At 45.6% G+C, this 17,123-nt stretch overlaps 8 protein-coding genes across 10 annotated transcripts; 2 read left to right on the top strand and 6 right to left on the bottom strand.

The window, feature by feature from the left end:
- Window positions 1-3,758: 3,758 nt before the first annotated feature.
- Window positions 3,759-4,496, top strand: RB195_023611 (uncharacterized protein; the record flags this gene model as incomplete). Its single annotated transcript, XM_064211101.1, has 1 exon — window positions 3,759-4,496. One exon carries the CDS (start codon window positions 3,759-3,761, stop codon window positions 4,494-4,496), a length of 738 nt encoding a protein of 245 aa, XP_064066982.1.
- An 80-nt stretch (window positions 4,497-4,576) lies between these two features.
- Window positions 4,577-6,542, top strand: RB195_023610 (uncharacterized protein; the record flags this gene model as incomplete). Its single annotated transcript, XM_064211100.1, has 2 exons — window positions 4,577-4,983; window positions 5,126-6,542. 2 exons carry the CDS (start codon window positions 4,577-4,579, stop codon window positions 6,540-6,542), a joined length of 1,824 nt encoding a protein of 607 aa, XP_064066981.1.
- An 83-nt stretch (window positions 6,543-6,625) lies between these two features.
- RB195_023609 (uncharacterized protein) lies at window positions 6,626-7,551 on the bottom strand (the record flags this gene model as incomplete). Its single annotated transcript, XM_064211099.1, has 3 exons — window positions 6,626-6,791; window positions 7,086-7,373; window positions 7,457-7,551. 3 exons carry the CDS (start codon window positions 7,549-7,551, stop codon window positions 6,626-6,628), a joined length of 549 nt encoding a protein of 182 aa, XP_064066980.1.
- A 21-nt stretch (window positions 7,552-7,572) lies between these two features.
- Window positions 7,573-8,085, bottom strand: RB195_023608 (uncharacterized protein; the record flags this gene model as incomplete). The annotated part of the gene is made up of 1 exon (XM_064211098.1): window positions 7,573-8,085. One exon carries the CDS (start codon window positions 8,083-8,085, stop codon window positions 7,573-7,575), a length of 513 nt encoding a protein of 170 aa, XP_064066979.1.
- Window positions 8,086-8,660: 575 nt separating this feature from the next.
- On the bottom strand, window positions 8,661-9,135 carry RB195_023607 (uncharacterized protein; the record flags this gene model as incomplete). 2 transcript variants are annotated; one of them, XM_064211097.1, is made up of 2 exons in its annotated part: window positions 8,661-9,008; window positions 9,067-9,135. In XM_064211097.1, 2 exons carry the CDS (start codon window positions 9,133-9,135, stop codon window positions 8,661-8,663), a joined length of 417 nt encoding a protein of 138 aa, XP_064066977.1. The 2 variants fall into 2 exon arrangements, with proteins under 2 accessions (XP_064066977.1, XP_064066978.1); XM_064211096.1 differs by lacking the exon at window positions 9,067-9,135.
- Window positions 9,136-13,990: 4,855 nt separating this feature from the next.
- RB195_023606 (uncharacterized protein) lies at window positions 13,991-14,776 on the bottom strand (the record flags this gene model as incomplete). Of its 2 annotated transcripts, none has more annotated exons than XM_064211095.1 (1): window positions 13,991-14,776. In XM_064211095.1, the coding sequence occupies one exon, from the start codon at window positions 14,774-14,776 to the stop codon at window positions 13,991-13,993; it is 786 nt and encodes a 261-aa protein (XP_064066975.1). The 2 variants fall into 2 exon arrangements, with proteins under 2 accessions (XP_064066975.1, XP_064066976.1); XM_064211094.1 differs by having other exon boundaries at window positions 13,991-14,695.
- A 12-nt stretch (window positions 14,777-14,788) lies between these two features.
- On the bottom strand, window positions 14,789-15,971 carry RB195_023605 (uncharacterized protein; the record flags this gene model as incomplete). Its single annotated transcript, XM_064211093.1, has 2 exons — window positions 14,789-15,397; window positions 15,669-15,971. 2 exons carry the CDS (start codon window positions 15,969-15,971, stop codon window positions 14,789-14,791), a joined length of 912 nt encoding a protein of 303 aa, XP_064066974.1.
- Window positions 15,972-16,149: 178 nt separating this feature from the next.
- Window positions 16,150-16,602, bottom strand: RB195_023604 (uncharacterized protein; the record flags this gene model as incomplete). Its single annotated transcript, XM_064211092.1, has 1 exon — window positions 16,150-16,602. The coding sequence occupies one exon, from the start codon at window positions 16,600-16,602 to the stop codon at window positions 16,150-16,152; it is 453 nt and encodes a 150-aa protein (XP_064066973.1).
- Window positions 16,603-17,123: the final 521 nt, after the last annotated feature.

Below are 17,123 nucleotides of genomic sequence, written 5' to 3'. Positions count from 1 at the left end.
GCGCAGCCGCTAACAACTGCACTGAGCTTGCCGTCGTTTTGACTCGACCATAAATAAGGAAGAGGCAATGTTAACGGCTGCGCAAGATCTTTGCGGCAAATGAAGTGATGTAGTTGCGTACTTCCAATCCAGCACAACATCGAGCGAAACCATACTTGGAGAGAAGTACGGCGTTGGTACAATCGGGTCAAAACGACATGAAGCCCTATCCAGTAGGGTAAGCCGCTGCGCTCGAAGCGGCGCGGTGGAGCTAACGGTTGGGAACGAAGTGGAGCCACTGCGAAATGCAACGATAAATGCTGCCAGCAAGGGTCGCCGGTCGATTCTAACTGCTACGTTCCACTTCCACTACTGCACCGCTTCGAGCGCAGTCGCTTACGCAACTGCACCGTGCTTCATGTCGTTCTGGCCATACTATATGTTTCTTTTCTAACGCTCTCAATAATCAGTGCTGAAGTCTTCTGCATAGATGTGTTCCCATCCGTCTCAAATTCAAAAAGTTAGTTTGTCACCGAAGTGCCAAGTTTTTCTCAATAGTCTGCTCTACATTGAGGATTCTCTATCTGCTTATAACGTGTGCTGCAAAGGTTAGCAACTGTTAGAGAAGTTGCAAATAACGGTTGGCGCAAAGCGCCTCGGTGGAAGTGGGGGGTGGGGGTCAATTCTCCTGTGGAACAGGCAAAAGTTACAAAAGAGCGGAATTCCGTTCATCTCTCCCTGTATCAGTGTAAACAGACGATCCGGAACGCTGTTTCTTACGAAGTCCTCTATTACAACGCGCCATCCTTGCGCCCCTCGCCTGCGATTTGTCCAAAACCCATTCGGACGAATCGCAGGAGGGGCGGGACGCAACGGTTGTGCATTGCAACAGAAGGCATCGTAAGAAACAGCGTTCCGGGGTCGTCAGTTTACACTGATACAGTGAGAAATGAACGGAATCACCCTCTCCCCCACAATCTATGACCCCGTATAGGCATTAACTAACTGAAACCCGTACCACCTCAGATTTGTGAGGTGATGCCTTTAAAACATAGGAATTAGGTGTACATGTATGGGGTCCTCTAAAAAACTTACATGCAGCTTTAGCCTACATGTAGTCTTAGAGGATTCCTTATATGTAGGCTAAAGCTAAATGTGATGTGGATATACCCTACCCACCTCTACGAGATACATAGCGCCTGATGGTTCAAATTATACTGGAGCTATATTGCACATCGTGAGATATGTGATTGACGAAGGATGAAAGAATGATATGCACCACATTTCCAAACTGTTCACAATGCAACGAACCACCAACAGCTGAAACAAAATCTGCGGCTCTATTATGTTTTGGTTTGTGACCTGCACGGCGTAAAGGAGCCAATACGCACCCTTACCAACGGCACAACGCGTCCCTCAATAAAAAAAAAGTTCCAAGCCGACCGTATTTTACCTCTAATGTGACATATGCGAGATTTACCAGCGTGATTGAAACTACGGCTAAAAAGACATGAGCAATGTAATTCCAACTAGAGTCACGAATCGGGATATCTCGAGGTTCGAATCTCTCTACTATTAGGTACAAAAAAAAGAAGACAAGTAAATAAATAGCAACAAGGCTACATAACATTGTTCCAGAACGAGAACCACCTACAAGAAACAAGCAGTTTTGGACAGCCACATGGGAACTAATGTAAAACAGTCTCGAATAAGTGAGAAACAAAACAATTCGCCACATATTGTAGCTTCAAAATCCAATCCAAGGAGATATGACATATACTAGAAGGTTAAAGAACGCAACCGATAAGAAAACTGTTCCCAACTACATGGAGGATCGAAGAGGGATCCGGTATGTGGCCTCATTTCTAAGATTGGAATGCGGTCGCGGTGGAACGGAGCGCAGTAAACGCAAGCTATTAACCGTAATTGTAGTTCAAATCATCGCCTACTTGCACGAAATTGTTCAAATAGTGAATAAGAACGCCGAATATCTTGCTCTTGTTTGGCTAATACATTGATTTGGTGGAGTATTCTTATACGGGATAGTAGATTATGGAGGAGGAGGAGGGAATTTTCCCCCTTTTTTTCCTTATCCCCAAAAAAAAGGCCCAAAAGAAGGGGCGCGCGCCAAGCGCGGGCCCCCCCAACAAAAAACCTTAAAAAAAAAAACCCCCCCCCCCCCCAAAACACAACTTTCCCGCGGTTTTTTTTAAAAAAAAAAAAAAAAAAAAAAAAAACATCCCCCCCCCCCCCAAAAAAAAAAAAAAAAAAAAAAACAACACAAAAAAAAAAAAACAAAAAATAAAACGGGGGGAAAAAAAAAGGGCGGGGGGCGCCCCCCCCCCCCCACACCCCCCCCCCCCCCCCCCGGGGGGGCCTTCTACGAAACAAAAAAAAAAAAAAAACAAAACAAAAAAAAAAAAAAAAAACCACCCCCACACTTTTCTTTTTTTTTTCTCCCCCCACAAAAAAAAAAAAAAAAAAAAAAAAACTCACGCCTCAAAGCGGCGCAGCGGTGGCCCTGGCCGTCGGGCAGCTATGGTGGCGAGACTCCGTCTCGGTAGGTTCAACCATGCCACAAAGGTGTCCGGCTAGTAGCCCGGTCCTTGGGCCAAGGCTACAGGCTAGCTAAGTGAGGAGGTAGTACGACGATTCCGGTGCCAGGCTGCTAGCTTGCTAGTGCGACAAGCCGACCGAGGACAACACCCCCGTCGCGTCATACTGCTAATGTATACTATGTGTTCTTCAGAAGCTAGGGCGTACCCCAGAAGCGACGCGCATTGTCCTCTCCCGGGCAATGTGGCAAATATGCGAGGGCTACCGGCTAGAGGACGGAGCCGGCCAAAGAAGTTAGTCCGCCACCTCCAGCAACATCCAGTGCGCTTGGCAACACTTAACGTTGGGACGCTTACTGGAAAAAGTCGTGAACTGGCAGACAGTCTCAGAAAACGCCGTGTTGACATATGCTGTGTACAGGAGAACGGTAAAGAGGGTCCCGGCGGATTCTTCGCGAATGCCTCCGAGACATAACGTGCCCAGTGGATATGCCGGCGGATACGCGAACATTTCTCGACGAGGTCACGCTGCAATCGTTTATGAAGACGCAAAAAACCCCCAAAAAAGCCCCCCCCCCCCCAAAAACCAAAAAAAAAAAAAAAAAAAAAAAAAAAAAAAAAAAAAAAGAAGGGGGGAGCTGTCGATACCACCGAATAAGTCAAAGAATAATAGCGTTAGATAGAAGTACATGGGATTTTGTATGGTGTTCTAATAAAGAACGGCAGTGAGTTTGTCTTTATATCACCTATAGAAAGTCTAGAAATCTTACCAAACTTGAACTCTTTTTCTTCCTATAAGTTCTAAGAAGTCAGAGATACAGAAGGTCCCTCTGTTCAGAAATAAATTAGGCTACAAAAAAGCTTGGGAGTTACAGGATAACGTTAATTCATATTACTTTTGAGTTACTTTTGAGAGCTGGAATGTTCCGTTTTAACGAAAATTTTTCTGCACGTAATTTGAAGCTATTAGGTACATCTTTATCTCAAACTTCACGTGAGGATTTCTCTTGCTTCTGGTACGATTACTAAATTGAGATCACATCACGTTACAAAATAGCAGTGAATGTGTCTGATTCTCCAAAAAAATACAAAAAAAAAAAAATAATATCCTCGCCGGGGACCCAGCGTATAATTAAAAATAAAAAAAAAAAAAAAATTTTTTAGGGGCCCAAAAAAAAAAAAATTTTTAAAAAAAAAAAAATTCGCTAATTGCCCTGACGAGGCATGACCGGGGCATGCTGGAAATTCCGCCGGGACCCTCTTTACACGCACCCCTGTGTACAGGAGACTCGCTGGAAAGGCTCGAAGTCAAGGGAATTAGACGATGGCTACAAGCTCATCTACCACGGCACATCAAATCGCAATGGCGTTGGTATCATATTCAACGAGTCGTTTAGAAATAGCGTCACAGCGGTGGATCGACTATCGGACCGCTTGATGGCTGTAAAAGTAGATACAGGAGAAGTGGAATTGCGAGTCGTCTCTGTTTATGCGCCACAGGTGGGCTGTAGTGAGGAAGAGAAGGGGTGCTTTCGGGAAGATCTGGAGCAGTACGTCCAATCCCAGGAAGGCGAAGAAGTACTTCTAATCGGAGGGGACTTCAACGGACATGTCGGTTCTCGGGAAGACGGGTTCGAGAGCTGTCATGGTGAATACGGTTATGGAGCTCGTAACGACGACGGGTTGCGAATCCTGGAGTATGTTGTTGCAAGTGACTTGATCATTGCTAACACGCAGTATCGGAAAAGAGAATCGCATTTGATCACGTACACCAGCGGCGGTCGTGAAACACAAATAGATTTCTGGATGTTACGCCGACGAGATCGCCGACTTTTGCAGGATTCAAAAGTCATCCCTACAGACCATATCGCTGCCCAACACCATCTGCTCGTTATGGACTTGAAAATCTCCCGTCCAAGGAAGAGACATCCAAGGACTGAAACACAGCGCATCAAATGGTAGAATTTGAAGGATCGAAAGGAGGTATTTTTCGCGTCCGTGGCTCCATCTACACTTCCTCACACAACTTGTAGTGGGAGGAAATGTGGTCGTCTACTTCCAGCGTTATACGCTTGACCGCGGAGAACACTCTGGGAAAGACGACTTTAGGTAAGCCCAAAGTACAAAAGGCTACGTGGTTTTGGAACGAGGAAGTTCAGGCGGCAATTCGTGAGAAGAAGTCCAAGTATAAGCTCTGGTGGAGGACACGTCAGCCTGAAGATCGGGGTGCTTACCTAGCCGCGAAGAGGGAGGCTAAGAAGGCAGTCTCCAAGGCGAAGTCGGACCGCTACAAGGCTGTGTACGACATGCTTGATACCAGGGAAGGCGAGCGGGCAGTGTATCGTTTAGTCAGAGCTCGTCATCGCTCAACGTTGGATATGGAACACACCATGATCGTTAAGGGAGCTGATGGAGCCGTTCTGAGCCGCTCTGGTCAGATCCTGGAGAGGTGGTGAAACTACTACAACCATTTGTGCAACGAAGAGTTCTGTCATCCTCCCATCCCAACTGTTCCCAGCGTCGAGGGTCCTGTTCTACCAAATACTGCCGTCGAAGTCAGTGCTGCCCTCGCAAAAATGAAGTCGAACCAGGCAACCTGATGACATACCTGCTGATGTCTTGAAGCTGCTGGGAGATCGAGGGTCCGGGTGGCTCGCAACTCTATTTAACAAGATCGTTGCAGAAGGACGGACTCCAGACGTTTGGCAAACTTCCGTGACCGTGCCTGTTTGGAAAGGGAAAAGAGACATTGCTGACTGCACCTCGTACAGGCCTATACGAGTGCTGTGCCATACGATGAAGGTTTTTGAGCGTGTCCTGGAAGCTCGTCTGAGGAAAATTGTTAGCGTTTCACTCAACGAGTGCGGCTTTGTGAAGGACTGCAGCACTATAGATACTATCCATGCTGTCCGAATCCTCCTGGAGAAACATCGAGAGAAGAACCACAGTGTGCTTCTTGCTTTTCTCGATCTCGAGAAAGCTTTCGACCGTGTCCCTCATGAGCTGTTATTGATGTCCATGAGGTCGCATAGAGTACCAGAAGAATATGTGAGGTGGACAAAGCTGCTTTTTGCGAAGCCTACCAGCGTTGTACGATGTGCTGCTGGAACAAGCAGGCTATTCCCTGTACAAGTTGGGGTTCATCAGGGTTCATCCCTCTCACCCTTGCTGTTCATACTGTGCATGGACACGATGACGAAGGAAATCCAGAAGCAGCATCCGTGGACTCTACTCTTTGCCGACGATGTCATGCTCGCGTCGGAGTCTCGAGATGATCTTCAGAAACAAGTACAGTCTTGGAAGGATCGGCTGCAGCAATATGGATTGCGCCTCAACACATCAAAAACTGAGTACATGGAGTGCGGACCAAGGATAGGGGATGGTTCAATTCGTGTCGATGGCACCGAATTAAACAAGGTGAACTGTTTCAAGCACCTTGAATCCAAAGTGACTTCCACAGGCGACATTGATCAAGAAGGTCGAGCATGTGTTAATGCGGCATGGATGAAATGGAAAATGGCAACAGGCGTACTGTGCGACAGGAAAGTCCCTGTTCGACTGAAGTCGGAGATCTACAGGACGGTTGTGCGTCCTGTTGCCCTTTACGGATGCGAGTGCTGGCCGACGACGAAAGCCTTGGAAAGAGTGTTGCACGCTATGGAGATGCGGATGTTAAGGTGGACGATAGGTGTAACGCTAAAAGAGAAAGTATCCAACGACACTGTGCGCTCCATCTTCGGCGTCGTCCCGATAACTGAGAAGATGGAGGCCCGACTGAGATGGTTCGGTCACGTCTTGCGGCGAGAGGAAAATTCTGCTGCCAAAACCGCACTGAAGCTCGACGTTTCAGGAGTGAGGCCGCATGGGAGGCCAAAGATTCGCTGGTTAGACCGTGTGAAACTGGATATGATAGATGCGCGTTTGTGTACAGCTGATGCGATGGATCGAACCAAATGGAAGAAAAGAAGCAGAAAGGCGGACCCTGCAACAACGCGGGGCAAACGCTAGGAAGAAGAAGAAGAAGAAGTCCAGAACTTCCGTTTTCTGCCAGGTGGCTTCTTCCAGCTCGAACCCGGCAAACTCCTCAGAACTCACTGAACAAGGCGATCTGCCGGTCTCCTTAATATATGACCAAAGAAGCGGAGACGATTTACTTTAGCCACTTTCGATGGCGGGGCAAGATGTTGATATCTTCCACGTGTCATCCGCCGGTATACCACATCAATTTCTGCGTAAAGATGTTCATTGTGACATACCCTAGGCCAAAAGTAGCCAAGTAGCTGTCTAAGAAGAAAAAAAACCCCCCCCCCTCCTAAATGGGGGGGCCCAAATCTCCCACCCCTAAAAAAAAAAGGGGGGAAAAGGGGAAAAAAAAAACAACCTTAACTTCTTTCCGCCGGGGGGGGAAAAAAAAAAAATTTTTAAAAAAAAAAAAAAAAAAAGGGGAGTATAGTTTTTTTAAAAAAAACACCTCACTCGCCCCCCACCTTTTTCTAAAAAACACCCAAAAAAAAAAAACTCATCGACGAATTCTATCGGTTGTCCGTCCACCCTGATTCCCGTTCGAGGTCTCGAAGACATCCACATCTGCTTGCATTTATCAGGGCGTAGACGTGGTCCATAGGCTGCAGCCAGCTTCCATACAAGGTTGACAACATGTTGAAGTTTCGTACTGCTTTCCGCAAATATAACAACATCGTGGCGTGCTCGAGATCAGTCAAGGGGCACCGTGATGGTGCCAAGACAATGTCGGCAGGACACTGGTCGACTGTTCTTCGCATGCCGTCGATAGCGAAGTTGAACAGGAAGGGTCCTGCTACTGCCCCTTGTCTTACTCCACTTCAAACGGTGTTGTACATCTGGCTGGTGTTCGAACTGCAGCAGTTGTTCCTTGATTCATGTTATCAAACAAGCGAACGAACTTTCCTGGTACTCCATCGGCGCAGAGCGCGTTGAAAAGACGGCCTCGGTGAGGAGAGTCGAATGCGGCTTCAAAGTCCAGAAACGCTAGTTGCATTGGCTTCGAATACCGTTTCGGTCACTCTCCTAACGATGAACACCTGGTCAATCGTAGATCGGCCCGCTTGCACGTGGCGCGTTGCTTCTTCGCGATGTTTAATGAGTCGGTCCAGGATAATGCGCTGCAATACCTTGTACATAACACGCAGCAAAGAGATTCCTCGATAATTCCTAGGGTAGGTGACTTCTTGTGGAGGGGAATCATAATAGGTATCATTTCGTCTATCCATATTGAACCGATGATCTTTGTCATCTCATGAATCCCAGACGGAGGAGGATATTTTAGCATTTGTGCGCTAATCTTGTCGTCTCCACCAAATTTTCCATCCTTTATTTTTTGGGTACAGACCTCAGACTCTGTCGGTGGCTCCTCGTTAACCGCATATGTTCGTTTATGAACGTGCTCGAGTTCAGGAGCTGACGGTGATAGCCGGTTCAGCAAGGTTTTGAAGTGTTCCTTCCAAATTGGAAGGGTTGCTTCACCGACAGCTACCCCATTGGAAGTGTTGAGGACAGGGGAACATCTTTTCATTTAGCCGCTATACTGTTTTAGTAGAGGGTTCCTGTCCTCCCACGCCTTCTCAAACTCCATCGCTCTTGACGTCCACTTGTTATCGCGGTCTTGTTGCAGTTGACGACCCATCTTCCTTCTAAGACGCTTTTCCTGGATGAAGTCACCAGCGCGACACATACAGAATCGTATGTGGACTCTGTTTCCGCAGATGCAAAGCAAACTTCTTCCACAACAATAGAACCGGTAGCGTTTCATTGCAGGGTCCTGGATGCACTTTGTGAAGGAATCCGCATCGCTAAGCTTCTTTCTGGCCCGTACTCCAACATGAATAGACACACGTTGGCGGAATTTTCTTCTGCATTCATCGTTTTTGAGACCTGCCATGTCGATTTTCGGTTGAAGAGGAACTCCTCGGTTTCTCTTGTGAAACCGTATTTTGAAGCTGAGAAGAACTGGACGGTGGTCAGAGTCAAACGCGACGTCCCAAACAGCTCTAGATTTTCGGATATCTGACTAAGGAATGTTCCTCGCCAGAACGTAGTCGAGCTGAAGCTTAAGAGTCTTCATCTTCCGCTTGCGCTGCTCTTCAGGTGTTAAAAGGTTTGACCCCTGCCACGTGAGCCGATGGCATCGATGATTCCTCTTAAACGTGGAAGCGATGATGAGGCCCTCCTATGGAGTTCACATAAGTCGAAAACACCATCACATTTATCCGACGTGCGCTCCGGTGGATAATACAATTTTCCTAGCACATCAGATTGCTGTTCGAGTTCCATCTTCGCATTTGCGTCGATTCCGACAATGACCACCTGCTGGCTTGGCATTTTAGACATCAATGCAAAGGCGTCCTTACTGTTGTCCTCAGCGGTTTCCATAGGTGCGTAAGCACTTACGATCCAGAATTTATGTCCGCTGCGATCCCGCAGTCGAGAAAGGCGCATCTAGACGACGTTGAGCCAAATTCTTCTACCAGGTTGTTGAAATCGCGCAGCCACCTACTTTGTCCTCATCAGCACCGCCGCAGTATATGGTGTAATTTTCGATACTGATGACGGGCCGATCTCTCATGTGTGTTTCTTGCAGTGCAGCAAAAGGCACACAGAGACATCACAGAAGTCTGGATAGAGCGGCTTGTTGGAGTTCACTCAAAAGTGTTCGGCAGTTCAGCGTGACGAAACGAATGGTTGTTGCCAAAAATTCCACGCTCTCTTCAGGCAGTTGACCTTTCTGATTATGGGCTTTGGCGTTGTGCTAGACGACAGCACCTTTTTGCAATATATGGGAATCTTTCGCCATATAACAGTGCAGTTTACATAGCTTGTACGTTCCCAATGCGTACACTGGAACGCCTGATTGCGTTTAGTTAATCCAGGGCCACTACGTGCAGGTAGCGATCAGATTCGTATACGCGGCCGCGATTCGTGGGGTGATGCCTCTAGGGATCTCACAGCAGTACGAATCCTGAATATTTTGTCAAACTTGTGTCGAAGCTAGCAGCAGCCCATGGACTACTCTGCGCCCTGATAACTGTGAGCAGATGTGAATCTCCTCGAGACCTCTATCTATCGTGGATCACGGAGGTCTGGGAACCGAACGATCTCGTCGCTGAGTCCTGTTACCTGGGCTGTACGATGAAGAACAAGGCAACTACGAGCGTGATAGAGAGTAGAGATGAGCCAAGGCCTGTCCTGCATTCATTATCTGACCAAGTATTTGTGGTCAACTTTTCTCGCCCTGAAGTTAAGCCGCGAGTTTACTTATACGCTAATCGCCTTATCTTGAGTCACAGATCGGAGACGTGGGCAGCACCGTCTACGGTGATGGAGAAGCTTGATTGATTCTCCATCACTGTAGACGATGATTGCAGCGAAAGAAGCTAGATTAGACGTCCACTCGGCTACTTTGGAATGGTTATGTTATAATGAAGGTCTTTATGCAGTGGAGTCGACCGGCGGATGACATGTGAAAGGTGTCATCATCTTGCATCGAAAGTGACAATAGAAAATCGTCTTTGCTTCTTTGGTCACATTATAAGGAGGCCAGAAAACCGCCTTGTTCAAGGTGTTCTGGGGAGCCTGTTGTGTTCAAGATGGAAAAGGCTACCTGGCCGGAAATGGAAGTTTTGGAACGAGGTGGTGAAACAGGACCTGAGGACACTCGGCGTGGATAGACGGTTTAGGCGAGACGTAAGGTTTTGCAGGATTTGGAATAGCGGCGAATAGATTGATTCCTTGCAAACCTACGCAGAATATCGAGAAAGTTGGCCGTTGGCCTTAGACGACACACCTCAGCGAAGATGCGAGGAAGCGCGTCAGGCGATAATATCAGCTCGTCGATTAAATCAAGTAAGTCAGACAATTTTTACCACTAGAATCCTGTTTTGCTTTTGTCATATTTCTTTTCGTTCTCTGTTCTTGACAAAAGGCAGTGAAATTCGCAAAAACTGCAAAACAAAAATTCCCTAACTTTTTCTCAACGAACTTAAAAAAAAGGGCTTCTAAGAACAAAGATTTAATCATTTTACAACAAAAACCTTCTACAACATGCGGCCCTCTGCCTTCCCACTTTTTTTTGGCCACCAAGCCAAAATCTGCACATGTTCCAACTAGGGTCAGTGTTACTTGCTGAAATCACTTTGAAATGTCTTATTTCTACTTTAATATGTTTACTGGTTTTTTTAGTTTATTTTTTATGTCCATTTATTATATTTAATTTCTATTTGCTACATGAGCGACTGTACCAACAATAGCCAACAGGCTCATGAAATTACGTTGGACACTGAAGATACAATTATAGATAACACTGCTGTCTTGCTATTTCAGTGAATTCTGACAATGAGAAATGCTTCCAAATTATTCTTTCTTCGACATTCTTTGACAAACAAATTTCGCGAAAGAGGATGCAAAAAATTCGTTTTCCTTGTCAAGTTTCAGGAAGTCATTGAGTTAGATTTGTTCTTGCTGTTTTGGAGACCTTTTGGAAATAACTTATTCTAGAACTTTTACGCATCATGTTGTCTGTGATGCGGTGGCTTAGTGGATTTTTAGCCACACGAGAATGCCCCAAACTTGGGTAATTAAACTATATTGAAACTACACAGATACAGCACGAGCGAACGTAAACGTTTAACACATGTAAGTGAGTATAGAGTAACGTTAAAGATAAGGGAATACGTTAAAGTCGAGTACAAAATGAAATGTACAAGTGAAACGCTGATAGAAATTGTAGAAGGCTCGATGCACGAGAATGCTCTGAATGAAGATTAAACACTGTTAGATTGCAAGCAGACAAACAGGAGTGCACTTTATTTTGCTCCTTTATTTTGATGCTCTGTGGTCACGTTTGTGGCACTCCCCCATAGGGTCAAGCGTGTAGTTGAAAAAAAAACCCCTCCTGAAAACGACCCCCTAATTTCGTTTGATGGAAAATTAGTTATAATAAACAGGGTTAAAGAAACAAATTGGACTATTAATAAATAAATCAGATAATATAATACAGCAAACACTAATAAATAGTGCTATATTGGATATTAATATAAAGTGCCGCGAGTAGAATAAAAATACATAATATAGTATAGACGCCACTGATACCTCAGTGTAAGGATTAGAAGTAAGTCAGTACATATGTGCACATATAAATTGAAAATATGATGAAGCTCCCAACGTGTATTCAACTTCACAGTTCTTCTTCTGACAGTGATTGCAAACGGTTGAAAGTTCGATCCCCGCCGGAAATTCTCCGTTTTTGCAAACTGGAAAAACAATTAATACTGACGCAGATCACATTCTAAAAGCACTTTCTCACTTTTCTCTACTTCCTACACACAATTTCCCTCATTGACAGTGATTGGAGACAATGAATAGTTTGATCCTCAACCGAATCTTGATTTTTGCAAAACCGAAAAAAAAGTTACTGAGACGAACATTTCAGCGGCAGTTTTTTTGAAATTGTGTTTATAGCGCTGCTCAGCGCATATAAGTGTTATTTAAAGTTCATTTTAGAATTAGGCCCCGATTGGAAATTACTGCTGAACTGATCAGAATTTAGTAGTTTAAAATAAATATGATTAACGGACTACAGAAGAGACGGAGGAAGATGATGGTGGCTGTGGCTGCTTTCCATAGAGGAAGATTTGCGCCATAAAAGGGATAGAATATCTTTCTCAGGGACCATCCTGTTTTTTGAAAGCTAATTGAGAAAAAGTTGAGAAATGTAGCATTTTTCTCAACTAGCTTTTGAGAGAACGAAACCAATCTGAAAGAAAGTGAAAATGAGCATTGATAGCAAAAATATTCCTCTACAACATACCTCAAACCGTATTCATGTCTATAAACTGCGAGCTCAGTTATTGGAATTTCTGAAGTCATACAGATTCTGACGCGTTGTTGAATATCTGATATCTCGCAGTTTTTCCCGTTGCAAGATCACGGTAGCACCGCTGGAAAATCCGATGCCATATTTTGATAGAGCATCAAGGAAAACCCTTGACTACAAATTTTGGCCTCTGTAGGTATTCTGGTTCTCTCAAAAGCTAGTTGAGAAAAACTCGAAAAATTGAGGCAAGATTTGGGATTTTTTTCAGCTAGGTTTCAAAAAGACTAGGAAAGCTAGAAGCACCAAACTTTGTAGGAATATAGAAGATATTCCTCTCTACAGACCGCAGCCAGCTTTATTGCATTATTATTTATTATAGTATTTATTGAAATTCACTTTGAGCGTCGATATTCAGAAACTCGTGGAGCCTACTTTGTATTAATTTTATCCCTAGTTGCGCCTGTAGATGTCTTTTTTCGCTCAGCAGCAGCGTCGAAAGCGCTTTTTTGAGCGATAACAATAAATTCCTCACTGTCGGATGAGAAGTGTTCCCTTTTAAATCTCGCGCACTAAATGCGAAAACTGCAAAATCAGGTATTCTTATAAGATGCTCTCAACGACTACTTCAGCCAACTATCGGTACCGGATACTCACTCCTTGATTCCTCCTCTCATACTCAATGTTTTTCATTCTCTTAGTGAATTTAAAAAAAAAACAACTCACTCAATAGCAAGAACGCACGGCTTCGTTCAGAACTCATTGTATAATTTACTCTTTTTCTTACCTTCGTACTCATGACTCCTCGCATTTATCCTGATCTGAATGTCCTTCATTCATTTAATATTTCTCCAAACTAATCCTGGACCCAAAGGGATGAAATTATACCAGCAAAATCTTTAAAAAAATACTTCACGCCATCTATTTTCCTAACATTTTGCATCGACAATGCCCTCGTCTTTTTCTCCTTGCTCTCTTCATTTTTTCTCCTCTGCTGACAAGTCTTACAACTCCCCTCAATCTCCGACTGACTGCTCGTCTTAGTGATTAATGAAAATCTCCAATTCTTCCAATATCCTTTCTAGTTCTTTACGACGGTTGCATATCGTCTCGAGTAAAGTACACAGAGCCTTGTTGTGGTGTGTACCGCTGCAGTACATGCACGTTTTGCCCTTGCTCCAGCAATGGTCAGTGTCATGACGGCTGTAGAGACACAATACACAGCGTGTTCGTCTCAATCTCGCTTTCACAGTCACGCAAGCTGGACAACTATCTGAGTAATGCCCTATCTTAGCTAGGCAGAATGAGCATGTGAGGAAGCGCTCTTCCGCTCTCATATAATTCTCTTCGCTTCGAAGCCTTTTCGCTCGCCTTCTCCTGCCCTTACATTCGCATTCGTCATATAGATCTAAGAGGTATTCTTCAACTTCTTCCAATCTGTTGTGGATGTCGACACAGACGAAGAAGAGAAGCTTTGCTGAACCGGAACACGAAGCATGCACACACAAAAAACAACAGGGTAGTCATAAAAGTATGCGTCGTATACAATACGGGTTCACACTATGCGAATAACATGGTAAAATTCCCATCCTATAACACCTCCCTTTTCAAGTTATCTCGTATCGAGTTCTTCGTGGGTCCACCTGTAGTCGGCGACGGGGTCGTCGAAGGCGTTGCGGTCGTTGAGACGAGTCGGCAGCCGGCGTTGTATCATCGTCCCTGCTCGCGGAGTCGAGTAACGGTAGGTCGAACACATACAAGAAAGTGTTAGTCGCAGTTGTGCCGATCGCAACTGATTTACGTGCCGAGTACATACTTCGTTTCCACAGCGAACAGTGTAGGTTGTGTTTCCAACACGGCGCGTGATGAAACCAGGAGTCCAAGTGGGTTTCTGACCTCGATAATCCTTGGCGAAAATCGCGTCGTTGATCTCAAAGTTGCGGCGTCGTGCTCCATTTCGACGATTGAATTGAGATTCCATTTTGACATCCCGTGGACCGTTTGTGAGACCTCTAGAAGGTAGCATTAGATCGAGTTCCGTTCGCAGTCGGCGTCCCAGGGAGGCTTCGGCAGGTAAACGCTGGTCAGGTGCAGACGGGCAGGGAGTGGAGCAATATCCCATCTGAAACTTCTGTAGTGCGTCCACTGTTGGTTCTTCGCCCTTCAGCTTGGCAAGTCCTCTTTTGAAGGTGTCCACAAAACGTTCTACTTGTCCTTTGCTCTGTGGATAGAACGGCGGCGTGCGAGTGTGCAAGATTCCTCGCGAAGGACAGAATGAAGTGAACTGAGGTGACGTGAACTGCGTTACATTGTCCATGACGAGCGTCTCTGGATTTCTGAACTTGGCAAAGATGCACTTCATTGCTTGGATAGTAACCGTTGAGGAGATCGATGACATCTGGACGATCTTTCAGCCCTTGGAGTAGCCGTCCACGATAAGTAGATAGTATAGTTCTTCCATTAGTGCAGCGAAATCAGCATGAACTCCAGTCCACGGCAAGTGCGGTTTCGGCCATGAATGTAGTTCAGCTTTGATCGAATCCTTTGTCACCGATGCACATCTTGGACAGGTCTTGACAAGTTTTTCGATGTCCGAACCCACTGGAGGCCAATAGACAAAGCTTCTTGCAAGCATTTTCATCCTTGTTTGGCCTGGATGAGGTTTGTGTACTGCTGAAAGAACACGATGTTGAAGTGATTTTGGAATCACTATGCGGGATGCAGTGAGCAGACATTCTTTGACTGTTGTCATGGTATTGCTACGGTTGTAGTAGTGCCACGGAGGAAAATGGCAGTTGACCTTGGGCCAGTTTCCGGACTTCGTATAGTTGATCACAAGCTGGATAAGACGATCTGCTTGCGTATCAATCCGAATGGATTCAGCGGATACTGGAAGATGACGACAGTTCTCTGAGAACTCAGAAGTGACATCAGCATCTATTGGGGCGATCACGTACTCCTCCGGTATCGATGATTCTGACAAGATGAGGCGTGAAAGAGCGTCCACTTGGCCGAAATCCTATGTATTATCCTCGATAGTAAAGCTGTAGTTGAGCAGCATCGTGGCCCATCGCATCCCAAGACGGTTGGCATTGCATTGTAGACCGGAATTCACTTCTTGCTTCCGAAGATTGCCAAACGTGGTTTGTGGTCAGTCCTTAGCCTGAAATGTCGTCCATGGATGAAACGATGGGACTTCTGCACGGCGAAAATAAGAGCGAGTGCTTCCTTTTCAGTCTGGCTGTAGTTTTTCTGTGGTTGTGTCAGGCAGCTGCTTGCGTGATGATGACCTTCTCGCATCCATCTGCGAAGCGATTTGAGAGGGTTGCTCCCATTCCGTAATTTGAAGCATCAGCGGCGGCAATGATAGGGAGACTTGGGTCAAAGTGGGTAAACAGGAGATCCGAGCTGAGGATTGCCTTAATCTTGTCGAAAGAAGACTGGCACTCTGGTGTCCATGTGTAGACAACATCCTTTTTCGTAAGAGCGTCCAAAGGAGCGCGTAGATTGTGGAGATCCTTGACGAAGTTTCCGTAGAAATTGATGAGTCCCAGAAAAAAGCGAAGTTGACTGACGTCCCTCGGAGCGGGCATCTTCTAGATAGCTTTGATCTTTTCAGGATCGGGGCGTCGTCCTTATGCGTTGATGATGAACCCAAAGTAAGTGATCTCCGTCTGCAGGAAAGCACATTTGTCGAGTCGAATGCGGAAAACGTAGTCTTGAATCTGCTTGAGTACGGCCTCTAGTCGGGCATTGTGTTCGCTGATGGTTCTACCAGTAACCAATATGTCGTCGAGATAGGCGGCAGTTCCATCTAATCCAGCGATAAGAGCATCCATACATTGTTGGAATACCAGGAGCTGGTTTCACTCCAAATGGTAGTCGGTTGAAGCGATACAGTGCACGGTGCGTGTTGATAGTGAGCAGCTGCTTTGAGACGTCGTTCACTTCCAATTGGAGATATGCTTCTGCTAAGTCGAGCAGTGAAAAGTAGCGTCCTCCGTTGAGTTTCGTGAAAGTGTCCTCTGGGTTTGGAAGCGGATGCTGGTTTTGTTCCAGTGCGTCGTTCAGTCCGGTTGAGTAGTCTGCGCAGAGGCGGATCGATCCTTTTTTTTTTTGAACGACGACGATGGCTGCTGCCCATTCTGAGTGATCAACGGGCTCCAGCACACACGGCTTGTGTGTAGACACAAGTCGATCGATTTCGTTTGAAATCCTTGGCATAGCAACATAGGGCACCGGGCGAGCCTTTAGAAAGACAGGCTTGGAGTCAGGCTTCAGAGCGAGTTTAGCCTTTCACTTTGTACAACACCCCAGTCCAGGAGCGAAGACTGCTGGGAACTTCTTCCTCATGTGCGTTGCGAGAGAAGGGGTGCGTGTAAAGAGGGTCCCGGCGGAATTTCTAGCATGCCCGGTTATAGCTCTTCAGAGCAATTAGCGATGCTGCGTATCTTAAAGAGATTCACTTTTGTTAGCACCTAAATAGCTGACTCTGCTTACCTACCGCTAATCGTGCGCTGCATCATAGGCTAGGATATAACTCACTATCTACTAAATTGTTTTGGAGAATCAGACAAATCCACTGCAATTTTGTGATGTGAGGTGAACTTGTAATCGTACCAGAAGCAAGAGAAATCCTCACGTGAAATATTAAATAAGGATTTATCTAATAGCCTCAAATTACGTACACAAAAATTTTCGTTAAATCGGAACATTCCAGCTTTCAAAGTTAACGGTAATGAGGA

This window comes from Necator americanus, chromosome X, assembly GCF_031761385.1.
Source record: "Necator americanus strain Aroian chromosome X, whole genome shotgun sequence".
In the NCBI taxonomy this organism is placed as follows: Eukaryota; Metazoa; Nematoda; class Chromadorea; order Rhabditida; family Ancylostomatidae; genus Necator; species Necator americanus.
The sequence above is the reverse complement of the archived record's forward strand: the minus strand, read 5'-3'. Positions and strand labels throughout refer to the sequence as shown.